The 19303-nt window shown below is 40.1% G+C and overlaps 1 protein-coding gene across 1 annotated transcript in view; it reads left to right on the top strand.

Moving 5' to 3' along the window:
* The window catches only part of Col12a1 (collagen type XII alpha 1 chain), a 110174-nt gene extending 95668 nt beyond the window's left edge, over positions 1-14506 (top strand). Inside the window, exons 58-65 of the mRNA XM_059268274.1 lie at positions 2920-2973; positions 4309-4380; positions 7476-7511; positions 7616-7682; positions 8852-9040; positions 9942-10010; positions 11183-11353; positions 13506-14506. Of these exons, the coding sequence (XP_059124257.1) occupies positions 2920-2973; positions 4309-4380; positions 7476-7511; positions 7616-7682; positions 8852-9040; positions 9942-10010; positions 11183-11353; positions 13506-13681 (834 nt within the window). The 3' untranslated portion in view covers positions 13682-14506. The remainder of the gene's footprint in view (positions 1-2919; positions 2974-4308; positions 4381-7475; positions 7512-7615; positions 7683-8851; positions 9041-9941; positions 10011-11182; positions 11354-13505) is intronic.
* Positions 14507-19303: the final 4797 nt, after the last annotated feature.

The raw sequence follows: 19303 nt of genomic DNA, 5'->3' as shown, positions 1-19303 counted from the left end.
AGAACCATCTTGAGTTCCCTTAAACAAATTGGTGAGACTTTGGGGGAAGTTTTTGAAATTTTTTGAAATTTTAATTTTGGGAATTTTAAAGTTGTAATACATTAAGAACGCAGTAAATAGTTTTTAACTGTTAGAAAAACATCCAAGAGACTTAGGAATCATTTTAGATCCTAAAATTAAAATCTTTATCATGAGATAGATTTTATGTAACTTGGAGAGTAGCCTTAACTTTCACAGCACTGTCTTTGAAGTCCCGAGGAACTCTCTATACTTTAGAAGACAAGTGTCTCTTCTGAGGTTGATGCTGGTGTAAATAGCTGGTATTTAGTTGGGAATTTCTCTATTTGTGGCAGCCTTCAAATTTGCCCTTGACTCAGGGTAATAGCAAAGTAGGAAAGCCATTTCACTCTGGGACAAGTTAATTGGTAACCAAATGAACATGACATTTACACTTCATTCACCAATGCTATGGAAACATTTGTTTCAATAAGAGACCAAAAATGCTTTAGTAAGAGAAATTTAGAGATGTTATATTGCTCAAAGCCCATAAATCTCACAGCCTTTCAGCATTTTATGGTTGAAACAACAGTGTGAGGGTTGTCTGCGCTCTATCAGTCAGGCTAAACTGCGACTATCCACCTTCTCTGGAGGAGTTAGTGCTGTACGTGCTGTCGGTAACCACGTGATTTACTAACCTTTATATCTGTAAGTAATGGATGGCAAGGAGGTGTCACTCAGTGGGAGCAATGGTTCACCAAGATAACTCAAAATTGCACATGGTATGCTCCCGAGCACCGTTTCCCTGCTTCCTTTTACATTTAGAAGAAAAGGAAGAGTCAAAGCGCAAGCCCTAGACTCTGATAAGGAATTTGGAGACTGTACTGATGTACTTCTTCAGCCTCTTTGAAGACTGACGCTTTGGGCAGTATTGTAAAAGTTGTATTTTATGATGAAGAACAACAGTTAGAATACAAAGGTAATACCTTAGTGCCCCCCCCCCCCAACAAAACAAAACAACAACAAACTGAATATGGCCACTGAGAAAATGACAGTGGGCTGAACTGCTGCTGAGGGCTGGCTGTACACACCACAGCCTACCCCAGTGTGTGCTTCCAATGGAGGTGGTGGGGGTCCTGAGGTTGGCTTCCCAGCAACAGGCAATCAGGCAGCCAGTACTGTCATCACTGCGCCCAGAAGCATGAGGGGCTGGGAGGACCTATGCATTTCCTCTCTGAAACTCTAATCTGTGACCAACGTTGTGGTGAGGGAGAAGGACGAAACTGTTTTAGACAGTGAGAGAGACTGTTGGTTTGGGGATCTTGGCTGACAAAATAAGAAAGTAACAGGAATTCAGAGATGGAAGTAGGAGGAGAGTAAAGCCAAGGATTGAGGTTCTGCAGGAATAGCCGGGCATGCGACTGCCTTGGATGATTTTGAAAGGAGAAACAGCAGAAGAACCCCAGGTACATGTATCTAATCTCCGTATTTGTATAAAGGGGATTGCTAGTCTCTTCTAACACGGTTACTCGGGAGAACATAACAGCTGCAGGTTTGCAACAAGAAGTGAAACTAAAAGTTGAAGCATGGTGGTCTGCAGGTAGCTCAAGACAGCCCCTTTAAGGGCGATCAGACGAAATCCCCCTCATCCCAATTTAGATGTGTTCCTTCAAAGCCCCAAGCACCACTAGATTATTAGAAATACGACACTCACTGAAAGTTGAGAAAGAGCGTACTAGGCAGCAGTTGGCTATGTTTAGATGGAAGAAGTGCCATTCCGACCGTCTCAGCAAAGCTACTGGAACATTTTTGTTTCTTAAGTGGCTCTCAGAAGTAATGTTGGTTTTGTATCAGATGGGACTCAGAGTCTGGTTTGTGTTAAGCAGACCTAGCTCCTTCAGAAAGCAGCCCGAAAGTTTATCCCTTTAAGTTTCTGGAAAGATTTTTTTTTTTTTTTTTTTGGATATGGAGAATTTCTAAAATTCCCTTAAATAAACCCTTTAAGTTTCTGCTTTTGTGAAATCAGTAGACTAAGAAATATGGATGCTGAATGATTATGGACAAAATAATCATTCTTTCATGTTTGATTTCTCAAAACCAGGCTGGCCCAGAACTCACAGCAATTCTCCTGTCTCAGCCTCCCCAATGTTGGCATTACAGGCATGGAGCCACCATGCCTGGTACTGATCATTCTTATTCTCTTCAGAAAATGGGACAAAAATCACTTCTGACAGAGGAACACAGCAAACATAAACAGAAAACTGACTCAGAAGTCCTCGGCTGGGTTTCAGAGATCTGTTCTTGGGAATGAAAGCTAAGTAGGTAGCAGGGTGACTCACTCCAGGCAGAGGTCACTTGGCACCGCACCGAGAGAAGGAACTCATCAGCGTGGACACAGGAGCCAAAGGGCAGCCCTGCAGGGAGGTGCACCCTGCCTTTCCCCTGATGCTCGCACTGACACAGCGTGGCTCTGCTGATGAAGGGAGAGAGTTCACGGCTGGTTGTGAGAATGGAAAACTTCCTTCCCTCTTGGGGTGCAGGGCAGTTAATACAGTTCTGCCCTTTTCAGAGAGCACCTGTCGAGCAGAGCAGACAGAGTTGATCGCTCTTTGCCCTTCTTTACACTCTTACAGAAGCCAAAACCAGAATCTGCCTTCCTTGAAAAGGATAAGTTTGGCATTTAAAATGGCTTTACTTGTAACTCCACAAATGAATGAGTGCAGGAACTAATTACTCAGTAAAAGTGTAATGTAAATTGAAATAAGTCATTTTGATATGTTGGTCTTCATATTGAATGAGTACCTACCAAACACCAAATTGTACTCAGTCCTCTGTATCACCCTTAATGATCTACTTACATCATTTCACTTGTTCATGTTCATTTCCTTCCCAATCTGTAATTGTGATTTCATTCTTACGTAGGGTTTCACTGGAAAAGATGGCGCAATGGGACCGAGAGGCCCACCCGGGCCACCGGTAAGAGCTGAGTGGGTTACACTGCCTCCACCTGGTCTCCAGTCTCCTATCTCTTTGTTCCCATTTTGCTAGTGAGAAAACCTGATTTGAATTACCCTCTGTCTGTGCTGTGGGGTATATTGTTATATGAGCTATTTGGGTTTGTTTTTATAAATCAAAATGTGCTAGAGAAAACACATACATCAAAATACAGATGCTTAATCAAGCTACGGTTGAGAAAATCTCAGACTGACTTGGCCACTAGCTGGTTAGTCTCATGATTTTCCTCTTTATTGAGTAGTTATTTTCAGGACCTCAGTGGTTACCTCCTGAATCTGGAGCTTCTGACATTTAAATGTTAAGAACATTATTAATGAGCGACCATCAATCATTCCAGGGAAGTAGGTTTTATCTGCACCTTAAACAAAGGGTCCTCTTATGATTTGTGGAAAAGATACTGAAGATAAGAGATTTTGAGACTTCTTAGAGTAGAACTGCCCGTAGGTGAGGTCACAGTGAGATAGAGACAGTGGCTGTGCCCCTGTCTGGATGGCAGGATTCAGAGATTCTGAAACATATGTTTAAATGATTTTACTATTTATCTTTAATACATATGTTTTCAGGTTTAAACATTAAGCCTAAGTATTTACTGCAGAGCTCATTTTCTTTTGCCTAAATCCCACAGAGAACTATTTTATAAAATCTTATGATTCTGTTTAACGGAAATGGTAGGCTTTAGAACATGATGTATTGGATATTATATTATAAATAGCCCAATAGATAGATGGCGGAAATGCCTGAAAGTTGACTTAAAAGCGACAGGGAGAAATTCTTGTGGTTTTGCTGGCTTGAAGAGTGCTGATAGGATGGAGAGACTTGGAGCCTGGGGAATGTCCCTGAGGAAGAAGTGACTTCTAGACTCCTCTACAGATGCCAGAAGTGTGGCTAAGCTGTGATAAACCCAACCACCTTTTTAATTCCTCTCTGGCCAAAGTTTCCATCCCCATCTTTTGGAGCTTTTATTTTGATTTTTTCTTGTTTCAAAAATAAACTAAAACTTTAGGAGTTTCCTTCTGTAAAGATGCTTTGTAACAGATTTACTGAGATTGTAGTCTAGAAATTATGAAGCTGGTTATATGTGTGCATGTATTTTTCCATTGGTCTCAAGGTATAGTTCAGACTAAATTTCCAGGATTTCCTCCTCGTGTTACCTTAAAATGTGGCTGTCCTCTTCCGTAATGTGGAATGGTAGTCTGCTTCTTTTACAAGTTTTAAACCTAGCTGCAGTTCTTTAGTTACTGTGGCTAGGATTTTTTTCCTCGTCATAACATTCCCTTTCTTGGTCTATGATTCTAGGGAACCCCAGGTTCTCCAGGAGTTACAGGGCCCAGTGGGAAACCAGGAAAACCTGGAGACCATGGCAGACCAGTAAGTAGATGCCTTGCATGCCAACTGACTTCCATTCTCTTGTGGACACAGATAATGAGAACTCTAAGGCTTGGCCACATTTAGGTTATCTCAGCCATAAATGTGTTTGGAGCCTCTGCTGAAATAATGATAAACCCATGGATTTGCCTTGGGAATAGTTCTAAAGACTTTTTTTCCCCTGCTGGATTGCTATAATATCCTGGGATGAAAATTGTGGTCATTGGATTTCTTTAAAAGGAGGAAAGGATTATGAGCCAAGACACATATTTCTGCACTGTATAAACACTCAGAGCTTCAGAGCTGGGTCAGCAAAATCATTCTTTTTATTTATAAATGGTATGCTGTTTAAGACATAAAAATACATGATGAGAGTGCAGGGCGCCTTACCTCCTCAGTTTATGAATGTTAACTCTTCAGCAGACAGTACTCCCAAGCTGCACCATTTGCTTCTTGCTCCGTAGCTGAGGATGCTGGAGCATCAGACCAATTAAAAATATTTATTGAGGCCTGAGGAGGTGGCTTAGTGGGTAAAAATGGTAACCATGCAAACATGAGGATCTAAGTTTGTACCTCCAGAACACTTATAAAATCTGGACATGTAGTGTGAGTATTTGCTATCCCAGTGTTCCTACAGAGAAATGGGAAGAAGAAAGGGGAGAATCCCTGAAAGCTCTTAGGCAAGATATCTGGCATCCACAGTAGAAAAACAACAAAGAGACATTGTCTCAAATAATGTGGAAGTTGACAATGACCACCCAAGGATGTCCTCTGACCTCCACATGTGTGCCATGGCACACCTATACCTACAGATGTATACTCAAATGCCCTCACCACATGTGTGCATGTGCAAACAAAATTACCTACTAGGCTGATGGTGTAGCTCAGTGGTGGAGTGCAAGGCCATGGGGTCAACACTTAGCACAAACAAATTAATAAGAAGCCAAACTTAAGTTGACTATTTTACTTTTTCCAATGTGGTCCTTTCTCAATTTATATCTGATTTAGCTCTCTCTCACTACTATGTTTAGCTAGAAATAAAAATTGCAATAACATTACACCTATTATGTGCTTTCAAATTAGTACCTTCCAACTAAATTTCTAAAGTTATAAAGTTTCTAAAATATCCACAAGTATTCGAAATGACTTTTGGGCTTCATGCCCTTTGTGCTTAATTTTGCATTAGTATGAGGCAAGGGCATTGCTAACCTATGCAAGCAGAGGCTTAACAATTTCTATTGCTTTTACTTGAGATGTGATTGCTAGTAACTGGTAGTAAAGCTGCTTCTACGAGATCACAGACAAGATGACAAGGAAGATATTCCCATGAACTCCTAACAATATGATTGTCTAAACAAGACTGCATAATGACAACACTAGTTTACATGCCAACATGTGTGGGAGAGATATCACAAGGCCTCACCCCTAGATGGAGAATTAAAGGCAGTTAATGGCTGCTGGGAAAGGAAAACTTAGTGTTTTGCTTATTTATTCTTTTTCTTTTTCTTTTTTCTTCTTTTTTTTTAAGAGATGAGACCCTGATAGGTTATCCAATCACAAGTGGTCATTCCTAAACATATGCACATATGAGAAACACTAAATTCACTCAGTAGAGTGTGTGTGTGTGTGTGTGTGTGTGTGTGTGTGTGTGTGTGTGTAACAGTAATAATTGAGAGGGAGCACATGAGAAGAGTTGTGGGGAGCTGGAAGGGTAGTTATGATATACATGGTATGTGATACTTATGTATCAATTTCTCAAAAAAATTAAACAAGCAATTTATAGTAGGAATAAATTGAAAAAGTAAATCAGAAACATTTCTAAAGAGCAAGAAATAAAAAATAATGCAGTTTTCACAAAGCTCCATACTTAATATTAGTATTCCATAAAAATATAATACTTTTGGTAATGAGAAAGCCAAGCACAAGTTTTGCTTACAATCATTATACTTCACTATGCATTTATTTGGACCTCATGTCTCAAAGCAAAGAAGTGAGACAATCTAATTTTTCTTTAAAAACACCATTCTGGCATCTGTACTGAGAATAGGCTATTAAGAGTAAAAGCAGAAATTAGAGAGGTCAGTTAAGAGGATATTGGAATAGTTACACTAAGCCTTGGTTTGAACTACAGTGATTTCCAAGGGAACAGGACAAGTTGGTTTGGCTGGAATAGTATCCCAACATCAGATTTGTTAATGACTTGGATGTTCCTTCTGTAATGGCAGCTGGCTGTTTGAAAAGATACTACTGAAAGATAGGAAGTTCCTGCCCTTGAAGTAACTCTCTTGGACAGGAAGGGGCATCTGATTGAATATGATAAAGATTATGTGGTTGTTTGGATGTGAGACGAATAAAGAACATCTGTTTTCTTTTCTACCCTGCACAAAGACTAACTGGAGGTAGAATGAGCTACATATTCATCTAGGGAGCTGACAGAAAGCCCACTAGTTCTTACTGGAAGTGAATGGATGTCAAGCTTTTGGGGATCCCACAATGAACAGTTGAGCTGAGTAACCATGGTAACTTAAAGTGTGATAGGTCAAGTGCAGTTTGAGTTCAAGTGTACATATTTCAGTTGCAAGCCTACATGGTAAATAATACATGTATTTTATAATTGTTGTTTTAAAATTCACACCTGAACAAGGCTTTGGAAGGTACCTATTTGGTGGGGGATGAGATTATTTTTACAGAAAAGAAAAATGTTAGTGGCATGATTTTAAGTATGATGTGTCATTTTGCTGGTTTATCAGATGATAGATGCTGCCCTCTGTATTGTCATTCCTGTCCATGCATCATTTTGTACCAGTGGCTCTCAACCTTCTAATGCTGTGACCCTTTAATACAGTTCCTCATGTTATGGTGACCCCCAACCATGAAATTATTTTTGTTGCTGCTTCATAACTGTAACTTTGCTACTGCTATGAATCATAATGTAAATATCTGTGTTTTCTGATGTTCCTAGGTGACCCCCGGGAAAAGGTCATTTGACTCCCGGGCAAAGGTCATTTGACTCCCATAGGGGTCATGACCCACAGATTGAGAACTGCTGTTTTAGACTATATCTTCCTGTTTCTAAAGTATGAAATTCTGTGTTTCAGGGTCAATCTGGGTTAAAAGGAGAAAAAGGTGATAGGGTATGTATTTCTTAAAATTTGGTTTATTTTTATTTCAAGAGTTAAATGTTGACATCTGAAATTATAGAAATAATATTTTAATTTTTTAAAATTTAATTAACCAGGGAGACATTGCTTCCCAGAACATGATGCGAGCTGTTGCAAGACAAGTCTGCGAACAACTAATAAGTGGTAATTCATTGTTTATCATCTGAGTCTGTGAACAACTACTAAGTGGTAATTCATTGTTTATCGTCTGAGTCTGTGAACAACTACTAAGTGGTAATCCATTGTTTATCATCTGAGTCTGTGAACAACTACTAAGTGGTAATCCATTGTTTATCGTCTGAGTCTGTGAACAACTACTAAGTGGTAATCCATTGTTTATCATCTGAGTCTGTGAACAACTAATAAGTGGTAATTCATTGTTTATCGCTGAGTCTGTGAACAACTACTAAGTGGTAATTCATTGTTTATCGTCTGAGTCTGTGAACAACTACTAAGTGGTAATTCATTGTTTATCATCTGAGTCTGTGAACAACTACTAAGTGGTAATTCATTGTTTATCATCTCAGTCTGTGAACAACTAATAAGTGGTAATTCATTGTTTATCATCTGAGTCTGTGAACAACTACTAAGTAGTAATTCATTGTTTATCATTTGAATGACTTTTAAAGTAATTCTGGGACAAATACAGAACTTGAATCACAGAGCTGATCAGAGATGTTTCAAACTCATATAGCTCCGTGCCTGAAGATGGAGTGCAGGCTAACTTTGAATTCAAGGCTCCCCCTCTGAAGTTTAGTTTGTGCTTCTCACAGCATGATCCTGAGGAACACATCTTCTAAAATTGCTTAATTTGCTTGTTAGAAATAAGAGTTCCTTGACCACGTTCTAAACTCAGTGAATTATTGTGCTTGGAAATGAGGCCAAAAAAATAATATATTTTTCAATATACACTTAAAAAAGTTCTCATTTGTGCTAAAACTTGGGTATCATTGCCTTGGGTACCTGGAAAAACGACATACTGTCCTAATTTCAAAAGGGTTCTCTTTTGAGTGACATCATTCAGCCCTCTGAAAGGCTGTGTGTCCCAGAGCCACACCACACTTTGATAACTCTTATATTCACAATAAAGCTTATGGTTTGAATTGAGCATTTTGTGGAAATGGCCATTGATCAAGGGTCATTTTGTACTGGGTGGCTGATGTACCTCATTTTTATTGTTTGTGCTAATTAGAACACTTCCTGGAGATAAGGAAGGAGATGGGTCTCCTTAGATGCTAAGGGAAAGCCACTTCCCAGTCTCGCCCCCCCTCCCCCTTCCTGGGTTTCTTTCTAACAAGGTTTTCTATTTACAGGCCAGATGAGCAGATTCAATCAGATGCTGAATCAGATTCCAAATGATTACCACTCAAGTCGCAACCAGCCTGGCCCACCAGGGCCCCCAGGACCCCCTGGCAGTGCTGGAGCCAGAGGAGAACCAGGGCCTGGGGGGCGACCAGGATTCCCTGGCACACCAGGGATGCAGGGACCCCCTGGTGAACGAGGTGGGCCTTTCTGGCTTTACACAGAGATAAAGGAAGAGCTTGCATGTGCCAGAATTGGGGCAGGTTGAAAGCATTTGGAAGGCGGAATTTGGCAAACGACTTCAGTGTTATTTAGACAGTCCAGACGAGCTGTCTGGGAACCACCTTTCCCTTTAGTAATTTGCAGGTCACAGGTCTGTAACCTGGTGATGGGGGTGTGAGAAAACAGATGCTGTTTTCAGTAGATCTTAGTAGAGCTGTTTCTATCCATTGGTTTCTCTTGTGGCTCTAATGGGAAGCAGTGTCTTGGCAAAAGGAATTAGGCATCACTGTGTTGTGACTATGGCAAGAGCTGAGCAGCAACCGAGGACATCTAAGCAGCCCGATGGTTTTAGGTCCAAATTCTTTCTGCTCCTCCATTCAAGGCCTAGCACTGGTTCTAGGATATTTGTTTGACTTTAATTTCATGGTAGATAAATGAAATTGAAAGGGAGTGGGGGGAGAAGAATGGGATTTTTCTGCTTCCAGATGTTTCGGGACAGTGAATACTAGTTTAAGAGTTCTATAACCCTACTATCTGATGGTGTCAATGGTGTACACACACAGCTCATGAAGTCTACCTGAAGGGCCTGCTCTAAGATCTCTGTTTTTAATTACTATTTGACAATATATTAGGCATATTTGTATCCTTCAAATAATTCCCCTCTGACTTTCAGCCAGATTTGTTTCTTGGCCATGAATCTGGAATTACACAAATGTCTAGAAAGAATTTGGCTTAAGGAGTGAACTTCTGGGAAAAATTAGGTTCTGTTTTCACTAAGGAAATGAGTTACTTGAGTTATTATTATTTAAGATGAAAAATCATGTTTCCAGATAAAATTTTCCCATGCTTTTCTTTCTTTCTTTTTTTGGCTTCCTGTAGGTTTGCCTGGAGAGAAAGGTGAAAGGGGTATTGGGTCTCCAGGACCCCGAGGGCCGCCTGGACCCTCAGGTAGGTTGATTAAGACATCAGATGGGGAAAGCCTGTAAAGTGTGGGAGGCAACTTCATAGCATCAGCTCTTTCCAATATGGCGGTCTGTCGGCAAAAAGTTCAGGTTGGATGTTCTCTTCGTTGAAGAGCACGCTCTATCAGGCGTTTGCTCACAGTCTCAGTAGAGGAAGGCCTGAATGTCACTGACATAAAGAAGGACTCTTTTTGTAGGGGCTTTCCGTGCGGTGTTTGTTGTTGTAGTTGTTTTGTTTTTATTTGCTTTATACCTTCCAAGTACTGTTTTTTCCTAGTATTCTTCAATATGGAGTTATTAGAGTGAGAAAAATGAAAAGACTTGACACACATTTTCATTTACGACATTTCCTCAGCATGTTTCAAGGAAACAATAGCTGTTTAATTGTTTTATGCATTGTTTTGACTAAGTTAAAAATGAATTTTTTCGTTTATTTAAAGATTAAAAAAAATCCTCTGTCTAAATATCTATCTCTCTCTCTGTCTGCATGTCTGTCTAAATATCTATCTATTTATCATCTACTTATTTGTGTGTGTTACATGTGTGTTTATTCCATGGTGTACATGTGGATGCCAGAGGACAGCTTGTAGGAGACCCACAATATGGGTCCTGAGGATTGAACTCTGGTCTTTAGGCTTGGCAGCAAGCACTTTTACTTATCAAGCCATTTTGCTGCCCCACATTTTTCTTCTCTTTATGTGGTTTCTAGATCTTTGCACCAAGGCCAGCTCTGTGGTTAGATCTTTGTTAATCGTAACTAAGTGCCACTTAATCCAGAAAGAATGTTATTTGCTTCATGTAAACTGGAGATGTGGACCAGATACTCACCTGGCTACCTGATGCAGCCGTTCCAGGCATCCTTGTCCCTGTATGAATGGGAGCAAATAAGAGAATTCACAGATAATTTTAGCTTGGCTTAATTCTTGCTAAATCAGTTTTCCTTAAATGAAATTACTACATTAGTGAATTGCTGGCATTAATTTATCACAAGAAAGTTCTTTGGTTCACACTAGGAATTTCTGATGGAATTATTTTTTTATCATGCACTAGTGAATGGTGGTCTAATGTCAAGTTAGTGGAGATGTCGCTTGAGTATGGGAGACTGCCTCAGGTGTTCTTGACAAGAAGGGAAACGTATTTGTTTTAACTTTACACTAGGTCCACAAGGAGAATCCAGAACGGGTCCACCAGGGTCTACAGGCTCAAGAGGCCCTCCTGGTCCCCCTGGTCGTCCTGGAAACTCAGGTATCCGAGGACCCCCAGGTCCTCCTGGATATTGTGATTCATCCCAGTGTGCCAGCATCCCGTACAACGGGCAAGGCTATCCAGGTATGTTGTTGCCATCATAAGGACCCCCAATTCTTCAGAAACAGAGCCATAGGACTGAAGGAAGGTAGAATTAAGGATTTTGTGGAGTTCTGTATTTTGAGCTTTGCTGTCTTCTAAAGCACAAAACACCTTTCACTCATTAGGATTTAAGTAACCATTTTCCCTTCCTGCATTTGTGGATTTACCAAATTACATCATAAACTTCTCCACAGCTCTCTTGGGAGTTAAATGAATGCTACCAATTCATGAGTTTTTTTTTGTTTTTTGTTTTTTGTTTTTTTTTGCCTAAAGGAATAGAGAGATAAATAAAAAAGAAATACAGTTATAGAATGCTGAAAATATATACAGAAAGTGTTTGGGGAATCTGATTTACATGTGATAGCACAGTACAGACAACTGAAATAATTCACTCTCTGTGCCAGCCATGGAACTGATGCTTATCAAATCTGGAACTTAATATTTTTGTAGGGTTGTTAATGAAATTCTAGTGTTCCCCCGTTGTAGACAGCAGAAGTCTCTTGTGCCTGACATTGAGGGATGTGAGGTTTGGGAGGTATGTTGGTCTGGATAGAAGACTGTCATGTTGTGGTCAATGGTGACTTTTCATTAGTGCATCCTTATGCATCTTGCAAGTTTAAAAATGATACTGCTGTTTGATATGGTTTGCTACTAGCAAATAGTGCATGAGTAGTTGAATATCTAAATATCTATATATCTATATATTTATGTGCATAATTTTATATGATCAAAAGTAATAATGAATCCAATGTATACTCCCATGCAATCCATTTCTAAGATTATAATTTAATTCTTTGTAAAAGAAATTTAAATTATTACTGCCTTATGACATATGTGAACTGAAAATATATGGATATATATATACTTTAACATTTACATAGATGGATGTGTATATATATTTTTTTTTGCGTAGTAATTCAACTTTTAAAAACTATCATCTTTGACCTGTTTCAGGTTCCGGCTAACAAATTTTCTAAGTCTCCAGTGCTGCTTACAGTTTGAATACATGAAAATCCTGTTTCTGAGATGTTTGCGCACGTGCTTATTAGAAAATGAGTCTGTATGGAAATCTCACCACAGATATGGTTAACGAACTGGGTCGGCATCATACAGGAGGGTGGAGACTCGATACTAACTTGAATGATACAAAAGCAGTGGTGTCAACCTGATGCTTTTCAGCAGTAATGTAGAAAACCATCTTTTAAAAAGTTCAAACACAGCCACGAGGAGCCTTGGCTGTGAAGGATGTGCCTAATAAGCTACTAACCAGCAGAGATACGCCATGTTACAAAAGACAATTAACCTGGTTGAAGAGAAATGTCCTATGTAAATAATAAACTAATTGTGGCTTGTACATGATCTGGATGTGATCCTATCCACTAAAATTTTGTAACAACTCAACAGTCTGCTTCTGCACCAAAGCCTGCTGGCCGCTTGCTCTTTGCAGTAATAACAGCGAATGTATCTGCTCCCCTCTTGCTTGTTAGCAGCGTGTCTGAGTTCAGCGCATGCGTGAGTTCTCAGTATTCCGTGTGTGTGTACTCAGCTTTTTTTTTTTTTTTTTTTTTTTTTTAACTGCAATTTTTCAAACCGAAGTTTAAAATCACCGTTCCTTCCTGTTTGGACGTAGTCACAGGTGTTCCTCACCCACTAGCTGTAACTCTGTGTGAGACACAGCCGTGGGAGACAGTGGACTGTGTATGACCTGGTGACAGGTCTTTCGACCCGAGTTCAGTTTCCAGACACCAATATTCTTCATGTCCTCAGCTCTCCGAGTTGTCCTTTGACGTGAGGAGTTTGAAGTCATGAACAGTTATTTAGGGATTTGCCAGAAATCCTCCCTATGTACCATGTTTACAGTTCTGTGACCCAATTGCTAATCCTTCCCAGGTTTTGTCCATTGATTGTATTTACTGCTGGATCTTTGAAGGTGTATCCCCCTCGTCCCCCCCCCCCCATTTGATTATCAAATTCTCTCTGCACCTGTGCACATGGAAAGAATTGGACCACTGTAACACATCTATTTATGGTTGTGAGATTAAGACTGGAGTGCCATCACCTCAGGTGACGACTTAACTTTTGCTGTGTATGTACCTTCCAAGTCATGCCATAACTGTAATGTTGAATCGGACAGAGCCTTATGTGCCCGAGGGTGGGGCCTACCTGCCTGATCGTGAGCCCTTCATCGTGCCTGTGGAGCCTGAGAGGACAGCAGAATACGAGGAGGACTACGGTGCAGATGAGCCTGAAGGGGAGCACCCTGACCACATGCGTTGGCGGCGCGCCCTGCACCCAGGCCCTGGGCAGTGAACCTGAGACCGCGGGGTCACCGAGGTGGGAGGTGTTGGGATTCTCATTCACAGGTCAGACAGGGCAGCATACATCTTTTCTGTGATGTTTTCTTCGCATTGCTTCATCTACAAGTGCTCTTTTCTGACTGTAGGGAACCTTGTTTTTGCAGGCAGCCTAGCTCACAACAGTCTGTAGTCATCCCTGCCTTTGCAGTTCAAATGCTTACAACAACACACGCTGTTCACAGAAGCTGCAAGGAGCGAACACGCCCAGGGTGGGCTGTGGCAGCCAAATTTCTAGGTTAAACAGCAGGCCCTGGAAACCAGAGCAGCTATATGTTTGGAAAGAGCCTTTATCTTTCTCAGTACTAATCTGCAATTCAATCACATCCCATTTCCAGTAATTCCTCTCCTAAAATCAAAATGGAGGGAAGCACCAGCTCACTGTAGTGTTTCACTTTTTTCCTCTTCCTCCTGCTATGTGTTAGGACACAGAATCTTAGTGTCTTAACAACCACAGACCTTCCACCACGTAGCTGAAGTTATTGTATCAGCTGGATACTGTTCCATATCACCGTAGACGTCCTTGTTTTGACACACTAACATTTATGCCAAATTGCAGATTATTCTGCAGAAATGGAGTTGCATGTTTGTGTTGTATATTTAGAATGAACTTTTGCAGAACATATTTCTTAGTTATCAAAGCAGTTGGAAGTGTCTGCAAGACTATGAACATAGAATTGCTGCTTTTATATTTTAACTGCAGATTGTGAATTTCACTGCCTTATATTATTTATTTCTGAAACAAAAGAGGCATTTTTCAATAAAACTACTGAAAATTTGACATGGCATAGTCTTTTTTCTTTGAAGGTCCTTTTGGAATGCTCAAGTGGTTGTTACAGCAAACAAATTCACATCCTTGGATACAGTTACAAATCTCGCTAATACTGTTAAATTATGCTAAATAACTTTAGATTTTTTTAATGCTGTGGTGAAGTCATTGAAAAGAGTGGTGAGAGCCTTTGAAATTCCGGCAGATTCCAAAGGTTTTATTAGGAATGTAGAGGATGTGTGGGCTGGTGGAAAAATAATGAGGTATCCTAGGAGACCCTAAACAACCAAATAATCTACAACCCACACAATTTTGTATGCATTTAATTACTTTCCTATACTTTACCCAATAGCAAATTTAATTGCAAAGAGGAAAATTCCTTAATGGAAAAATTTAATTTAGGTAAACTCTTCTTTTCCACTTAAAAATGCAATAAAAGCATCCTAAATATCAAAGCAAATGTTGTAAATGTCTGAAAAAAAAAACCCCAACATCAATTTAAAAGTGAGGGGTGGGCAGTGGAAGAGTTTCTCATGGGGCAAAACATGAATTGAATTCTCCTTGGAGTTTGAGATGGAAAAGCATAGATGATACATTAATGCAAGTCGGTTAGGAGGTTTTAAGTAGACTGGTAACTCATAGCATTTGTCTCTTATTCTCTACTTTTCATTTACATTTTAAAGCCAGAGGAGAACACTGAGGTTCTATCAGCCCCCCTCTTTCTCTATAGGAAGAACTCAACTTTGCTACTAGTATCAGAAGAGGACTAAGGCTCCCTCTTCCTCACTTTGTAGGTAGATGTTTCCTGCCCCTCCCCACCAGTCCCTTAACCCTTATTCTCTAGGCAGGAGCTTTCAAATCTCAAAGATGCCCCAACATAGTTTCTGACTCATTTGTGGTTTGGATATTCCTTGAAGAACCCTTGTATTAGGAGTCTGAAGATGGATCCTCATGTCACATGAATTTTTTTGTTTTTTGTTTTTTTGAGACAGGGTTTCTCTGTGTAGTTTTGGTGTCTGTTCTGGATCTCGCTCTGTAGACCAGGCTGGCCTCGAACTCACAGAGATCTGCCTGACTCTGCCTCCTGAGTGCTGGGATTAAAGGTGTGCACCACCACCGCCTGGCCACAGTCACATGAATTTGAAGCACAAAGTAATGATTGACTAGATGTGGGTTTGGTTCATGATGTTTGTAATGTATTGGTTCACCACTGCCTTCTAGATTGCATTGGAAGAAAGGACTGGGGTCAAGCCATTCCTGAACAGAGAATTAGTAAGGAGTTAGGACACATGTGATTTTTTTAATTGAAAATAAATTTTTTCATACAATTCTGATGCATATGATTTTTATTTTCATAGCATATTTCATTATTAACTGTGCATATACTCAGTAAATTTTGAAGAGATGATATAGTTTGGGTGTAAACAATGACAAAATCCCAGAAAAATAAAAACTATAGGTGCTGGTTTATTTATTTAAACTTTCTTGGAAGGGAATGCAGTACAACTCAAAGGGTATTCTTTTTTTTTTATTTTATAATTTTTGGTTGTGAGCCTAGCCTTTAATGGCTGAGCCATCTCTCCAGCCCTTATTTTATAATTTAATTTAATTTTACACACCAGCCACAGACTCCCCTGTCCTCCCTTCTCCCGCCCTTCCCCCCAACCCACCCCACATTCCCATCTCCTCCAGGGCAAGGACTCCCCTGGGAATTCAGCTCAGCCTGGTAGATTCAGTCGAGGCAGGTCCAGTCCCCTCCTCCCTTCACCCAGGCTGAGCAAAGTGTCCCTGCATAGGCCCCAGACTCCAAACAGCCAGCTCATGCACTAAGAACAGGTCCCTGTCCCACTGCCTGGGGGCCTCCCAAACAGTTCAAGCTGTGTCTCACTTATCCAGAGGGCCTGATCCAGTTGGGGGCTCCTCAGCTATTGGTTCATATTTCATGTGTTTCCACTAGTTTGGCTATTTGTCCCTGTGCTTTTTCCAATCATGGTCTCAACATCTCTCGCTCATACAATCCCTCCTCTTTCTCACCGATTGGACTCCTGGAGCTCCACCTGGGGCCTGGCTGTGGATCTCTGCATCTGCTTCCATCAGTCATTGGATGAGAGTTCTACCACAACAGTTAGGGTGTTTGGCTATCCGATCACCAGAGTAGGTCAGTTCGGGCTTTCTCTCCACCGTTGCCAATAGTCTATTGTGGAGGTATCTTTGTGGATTTCTGGGGAACCTCTCTAGCACTTTGCTTCTTCCTATTCCCATGGGGTCTTCATTTATCATGGTCTTTCTTTCCTTGTTCTCCCTCTCTGTTCTTGATCCAGGTGGGATCTCCTGCTCTCAAAGGGCATTCTTAATAATGTTTCAATATGAGAACATTGTAACATCCATTGATGTCTACTTAGTATTTGAAGGTGAGGCTTCAGTTTCAAGAAAAGAGCCTGAGATTTCTATTCACAAGTTATTACTTTTAGTGAGGTCTATAGCAGGAAACAGCATCTACACAGACCCCAATTCCTGAACATTTCATATAGAATATTTTGTATAATAGAATTAACAATTTATCAAGTGTAAAAGTAGGTTGCACATTTATTTTCTTAAATATGTGAGCGTTCATTTGGGTCTATACAGAATCATGCTGTTTATTTCCATGTTATTTTCCATACAAATGAAGTCAATGTAATTTCCCTAAACATTTACTATCCATTAGATTGGATTAAGCACATAAGAGTCTTTATCTCTTGGTTTTTATTATAGTTTCTTCATCAATAAAAAGGGTTTGAACTCAACAGTCATGAAGTGATATAAGTCCTTCATGAAAATTAACCACTTTTTGCAAAGAATTGCAGTGGTTGCAGTGGTTACTGCTGTTTTCAAGGACATTATAAACACAAAGCAACATTGGCTTCTAGGTTACTTAGGGTTTAATGTGGACATTTGCCCAAGCAAACACTCATTAACCTTTGCCTTCTTAGATCAGGCTACTTAAGGTCAGGAACAGAATCATAGTCCTTTCCTTTTTTAGAAGGGCCTGTACTCCCTGTCTTCAACTCCAATGTCTAGCCCAGTTCCATGCCAATGTTCAATTGCACATCCCTCAGGACAGGCTTCAAGCTGTCCAACACGAATCAGATCCTGTGTGTGTGTGTGTGTGTGTGTGTGTGTGTGTGTGTGTGTGTGTGTGATTCTGAGTTTTTTTTTTTAAAGAGTGAGAAAGAACATGAAGTTGGATGGTTAAGGAGAGGATCTGATAGGAACTGCTGAAAAGGAAATAACATGATCAAAATAAATATTGTCAGAAATTCTCAAAAAAATGAATAAAAACCCAGGTACCTCAAACTTAACAGATTTACTAGGATTAGGTTCAGCTATAATAGAAAGCAGCAAAGTAAGTGGTTTTAAGAAGAAATTTCTTGGAATCCATCTATGTAATTCCAGCTATTTGGGAGGCTTTTGTAGGGAGATTACAAGTTCAAGACCAGTCTGGGAAACTCTGTGAGAATGTGTCTTAAAACAAAACAGACTAATAAAATAAAATTCTGGGTATCTAACTTAATAGCCAAATTCTTGATGAGTGTGGTAAGGCCCTGGGTACAGTCAGTACCAGAGAACAAATCTACCATCACAACAAAATATCCCTTTATTTCTTGTGTGTAAGGAGGTGTAGACTCTTGCTTCTATATTTTACTGCTCCGCCCTTTGTGGTTGTCATAGTTAAATTAAGTAAATGGCCCATGAGAGTTAATAGAGCTATAATTATCAGATTGAGAAAGAGGAAAAATAAAGCATCATTCATTTGATGCATATTCTTGAAAGCTGCAGGTACAATGCATACTACATATATGTATCCAGAACTTAGTCTTTTTGTAATATCTGCCTCTGAAGGAAAACAAGGAATGTTATCTGTCTTTGGAGTTGTCATTTGACCAGTTAAAATGGCAGCTCTATTGTCATTTACACCAGCAGCTACCTCAGGGTAGAAACGTGAGAGTCATTGTAATTGTGCCTTCCACTTCCCACTGTAAGTTAACCAAAGCTACACAGTTTTGTCACACTGTTTACGTCATAGTCACACCATCAGTTCAGTAGACATCCCAGTGAGTGGTCCTCATTGATTTTCTCTGATGAAAAATCTGGCATCTTCTGGAAGATTTCAGCATCTATGTCAGATAACAAATCCAATATTCTCAATTATTTGAGCTTTTTAATCTTCAAAGACTTTTCTTTTACTCAAGCTCGGCTACTCAATCTTTCCAAGGTATTAATATAAATTTGTTACAAACTTCCAGTTCTTTAAAATCACTGAGGGTGACACTCTGTCCTCTTGGTGCTTCCTGTTTACCTGCTCAAATACTTACAGTGCTTCTATCCTCTGGTTTTGTTATAACATCTGTCATGGTGAACCCTCTGGGCTTTCCTTGTCCTTCAGGCCCTCCTTGTCTTCACATGATGCTTCCCCAGCTTGATGTTTGGGCTATGGTTGAGTGGTATATTTACTGAATATCCTTAACTGAATGACAAGCTCATTTCATTTTTGTTTGGTCATTGCCCATTGCCTTTAGTTATGCTTAGTTAACATTACTGTCTTAGAATTCTATTGCTGTAACAAAACACCATGACCAAAAGCAACTTGAGGAGAACAAGGTTTATTTCATCTTATAACTCTCAGGTTATACTCAATCATGGAGGGAAATCAGGGCAGGAGCCCAAGGCAGGAACCTGGAGGCAGGAACTGATGCAGAGGCCTTGCAGGAGCCCTGTTTAGTGCCTTGTTCCTCACAACTTTCTCAGTCTTCTTTTGTATATACTCCA

This window comes from Peromyscus eremicus, chromosome 7 (assembly GCF_949786415.1).
Source record: "Peromyscus eremicus chromosome 7, PerEre_H2_v1, whole genome shotgun sequence".
NCBI lineage: Eukaryota > Metazoa > Chordata > Mammalia > Rodentia > Cricetidae > Peromyscus > Peromyscus eremicus.
This window is presented reverse-complemented; position numbering and strand designations above follow the sequence as displayed.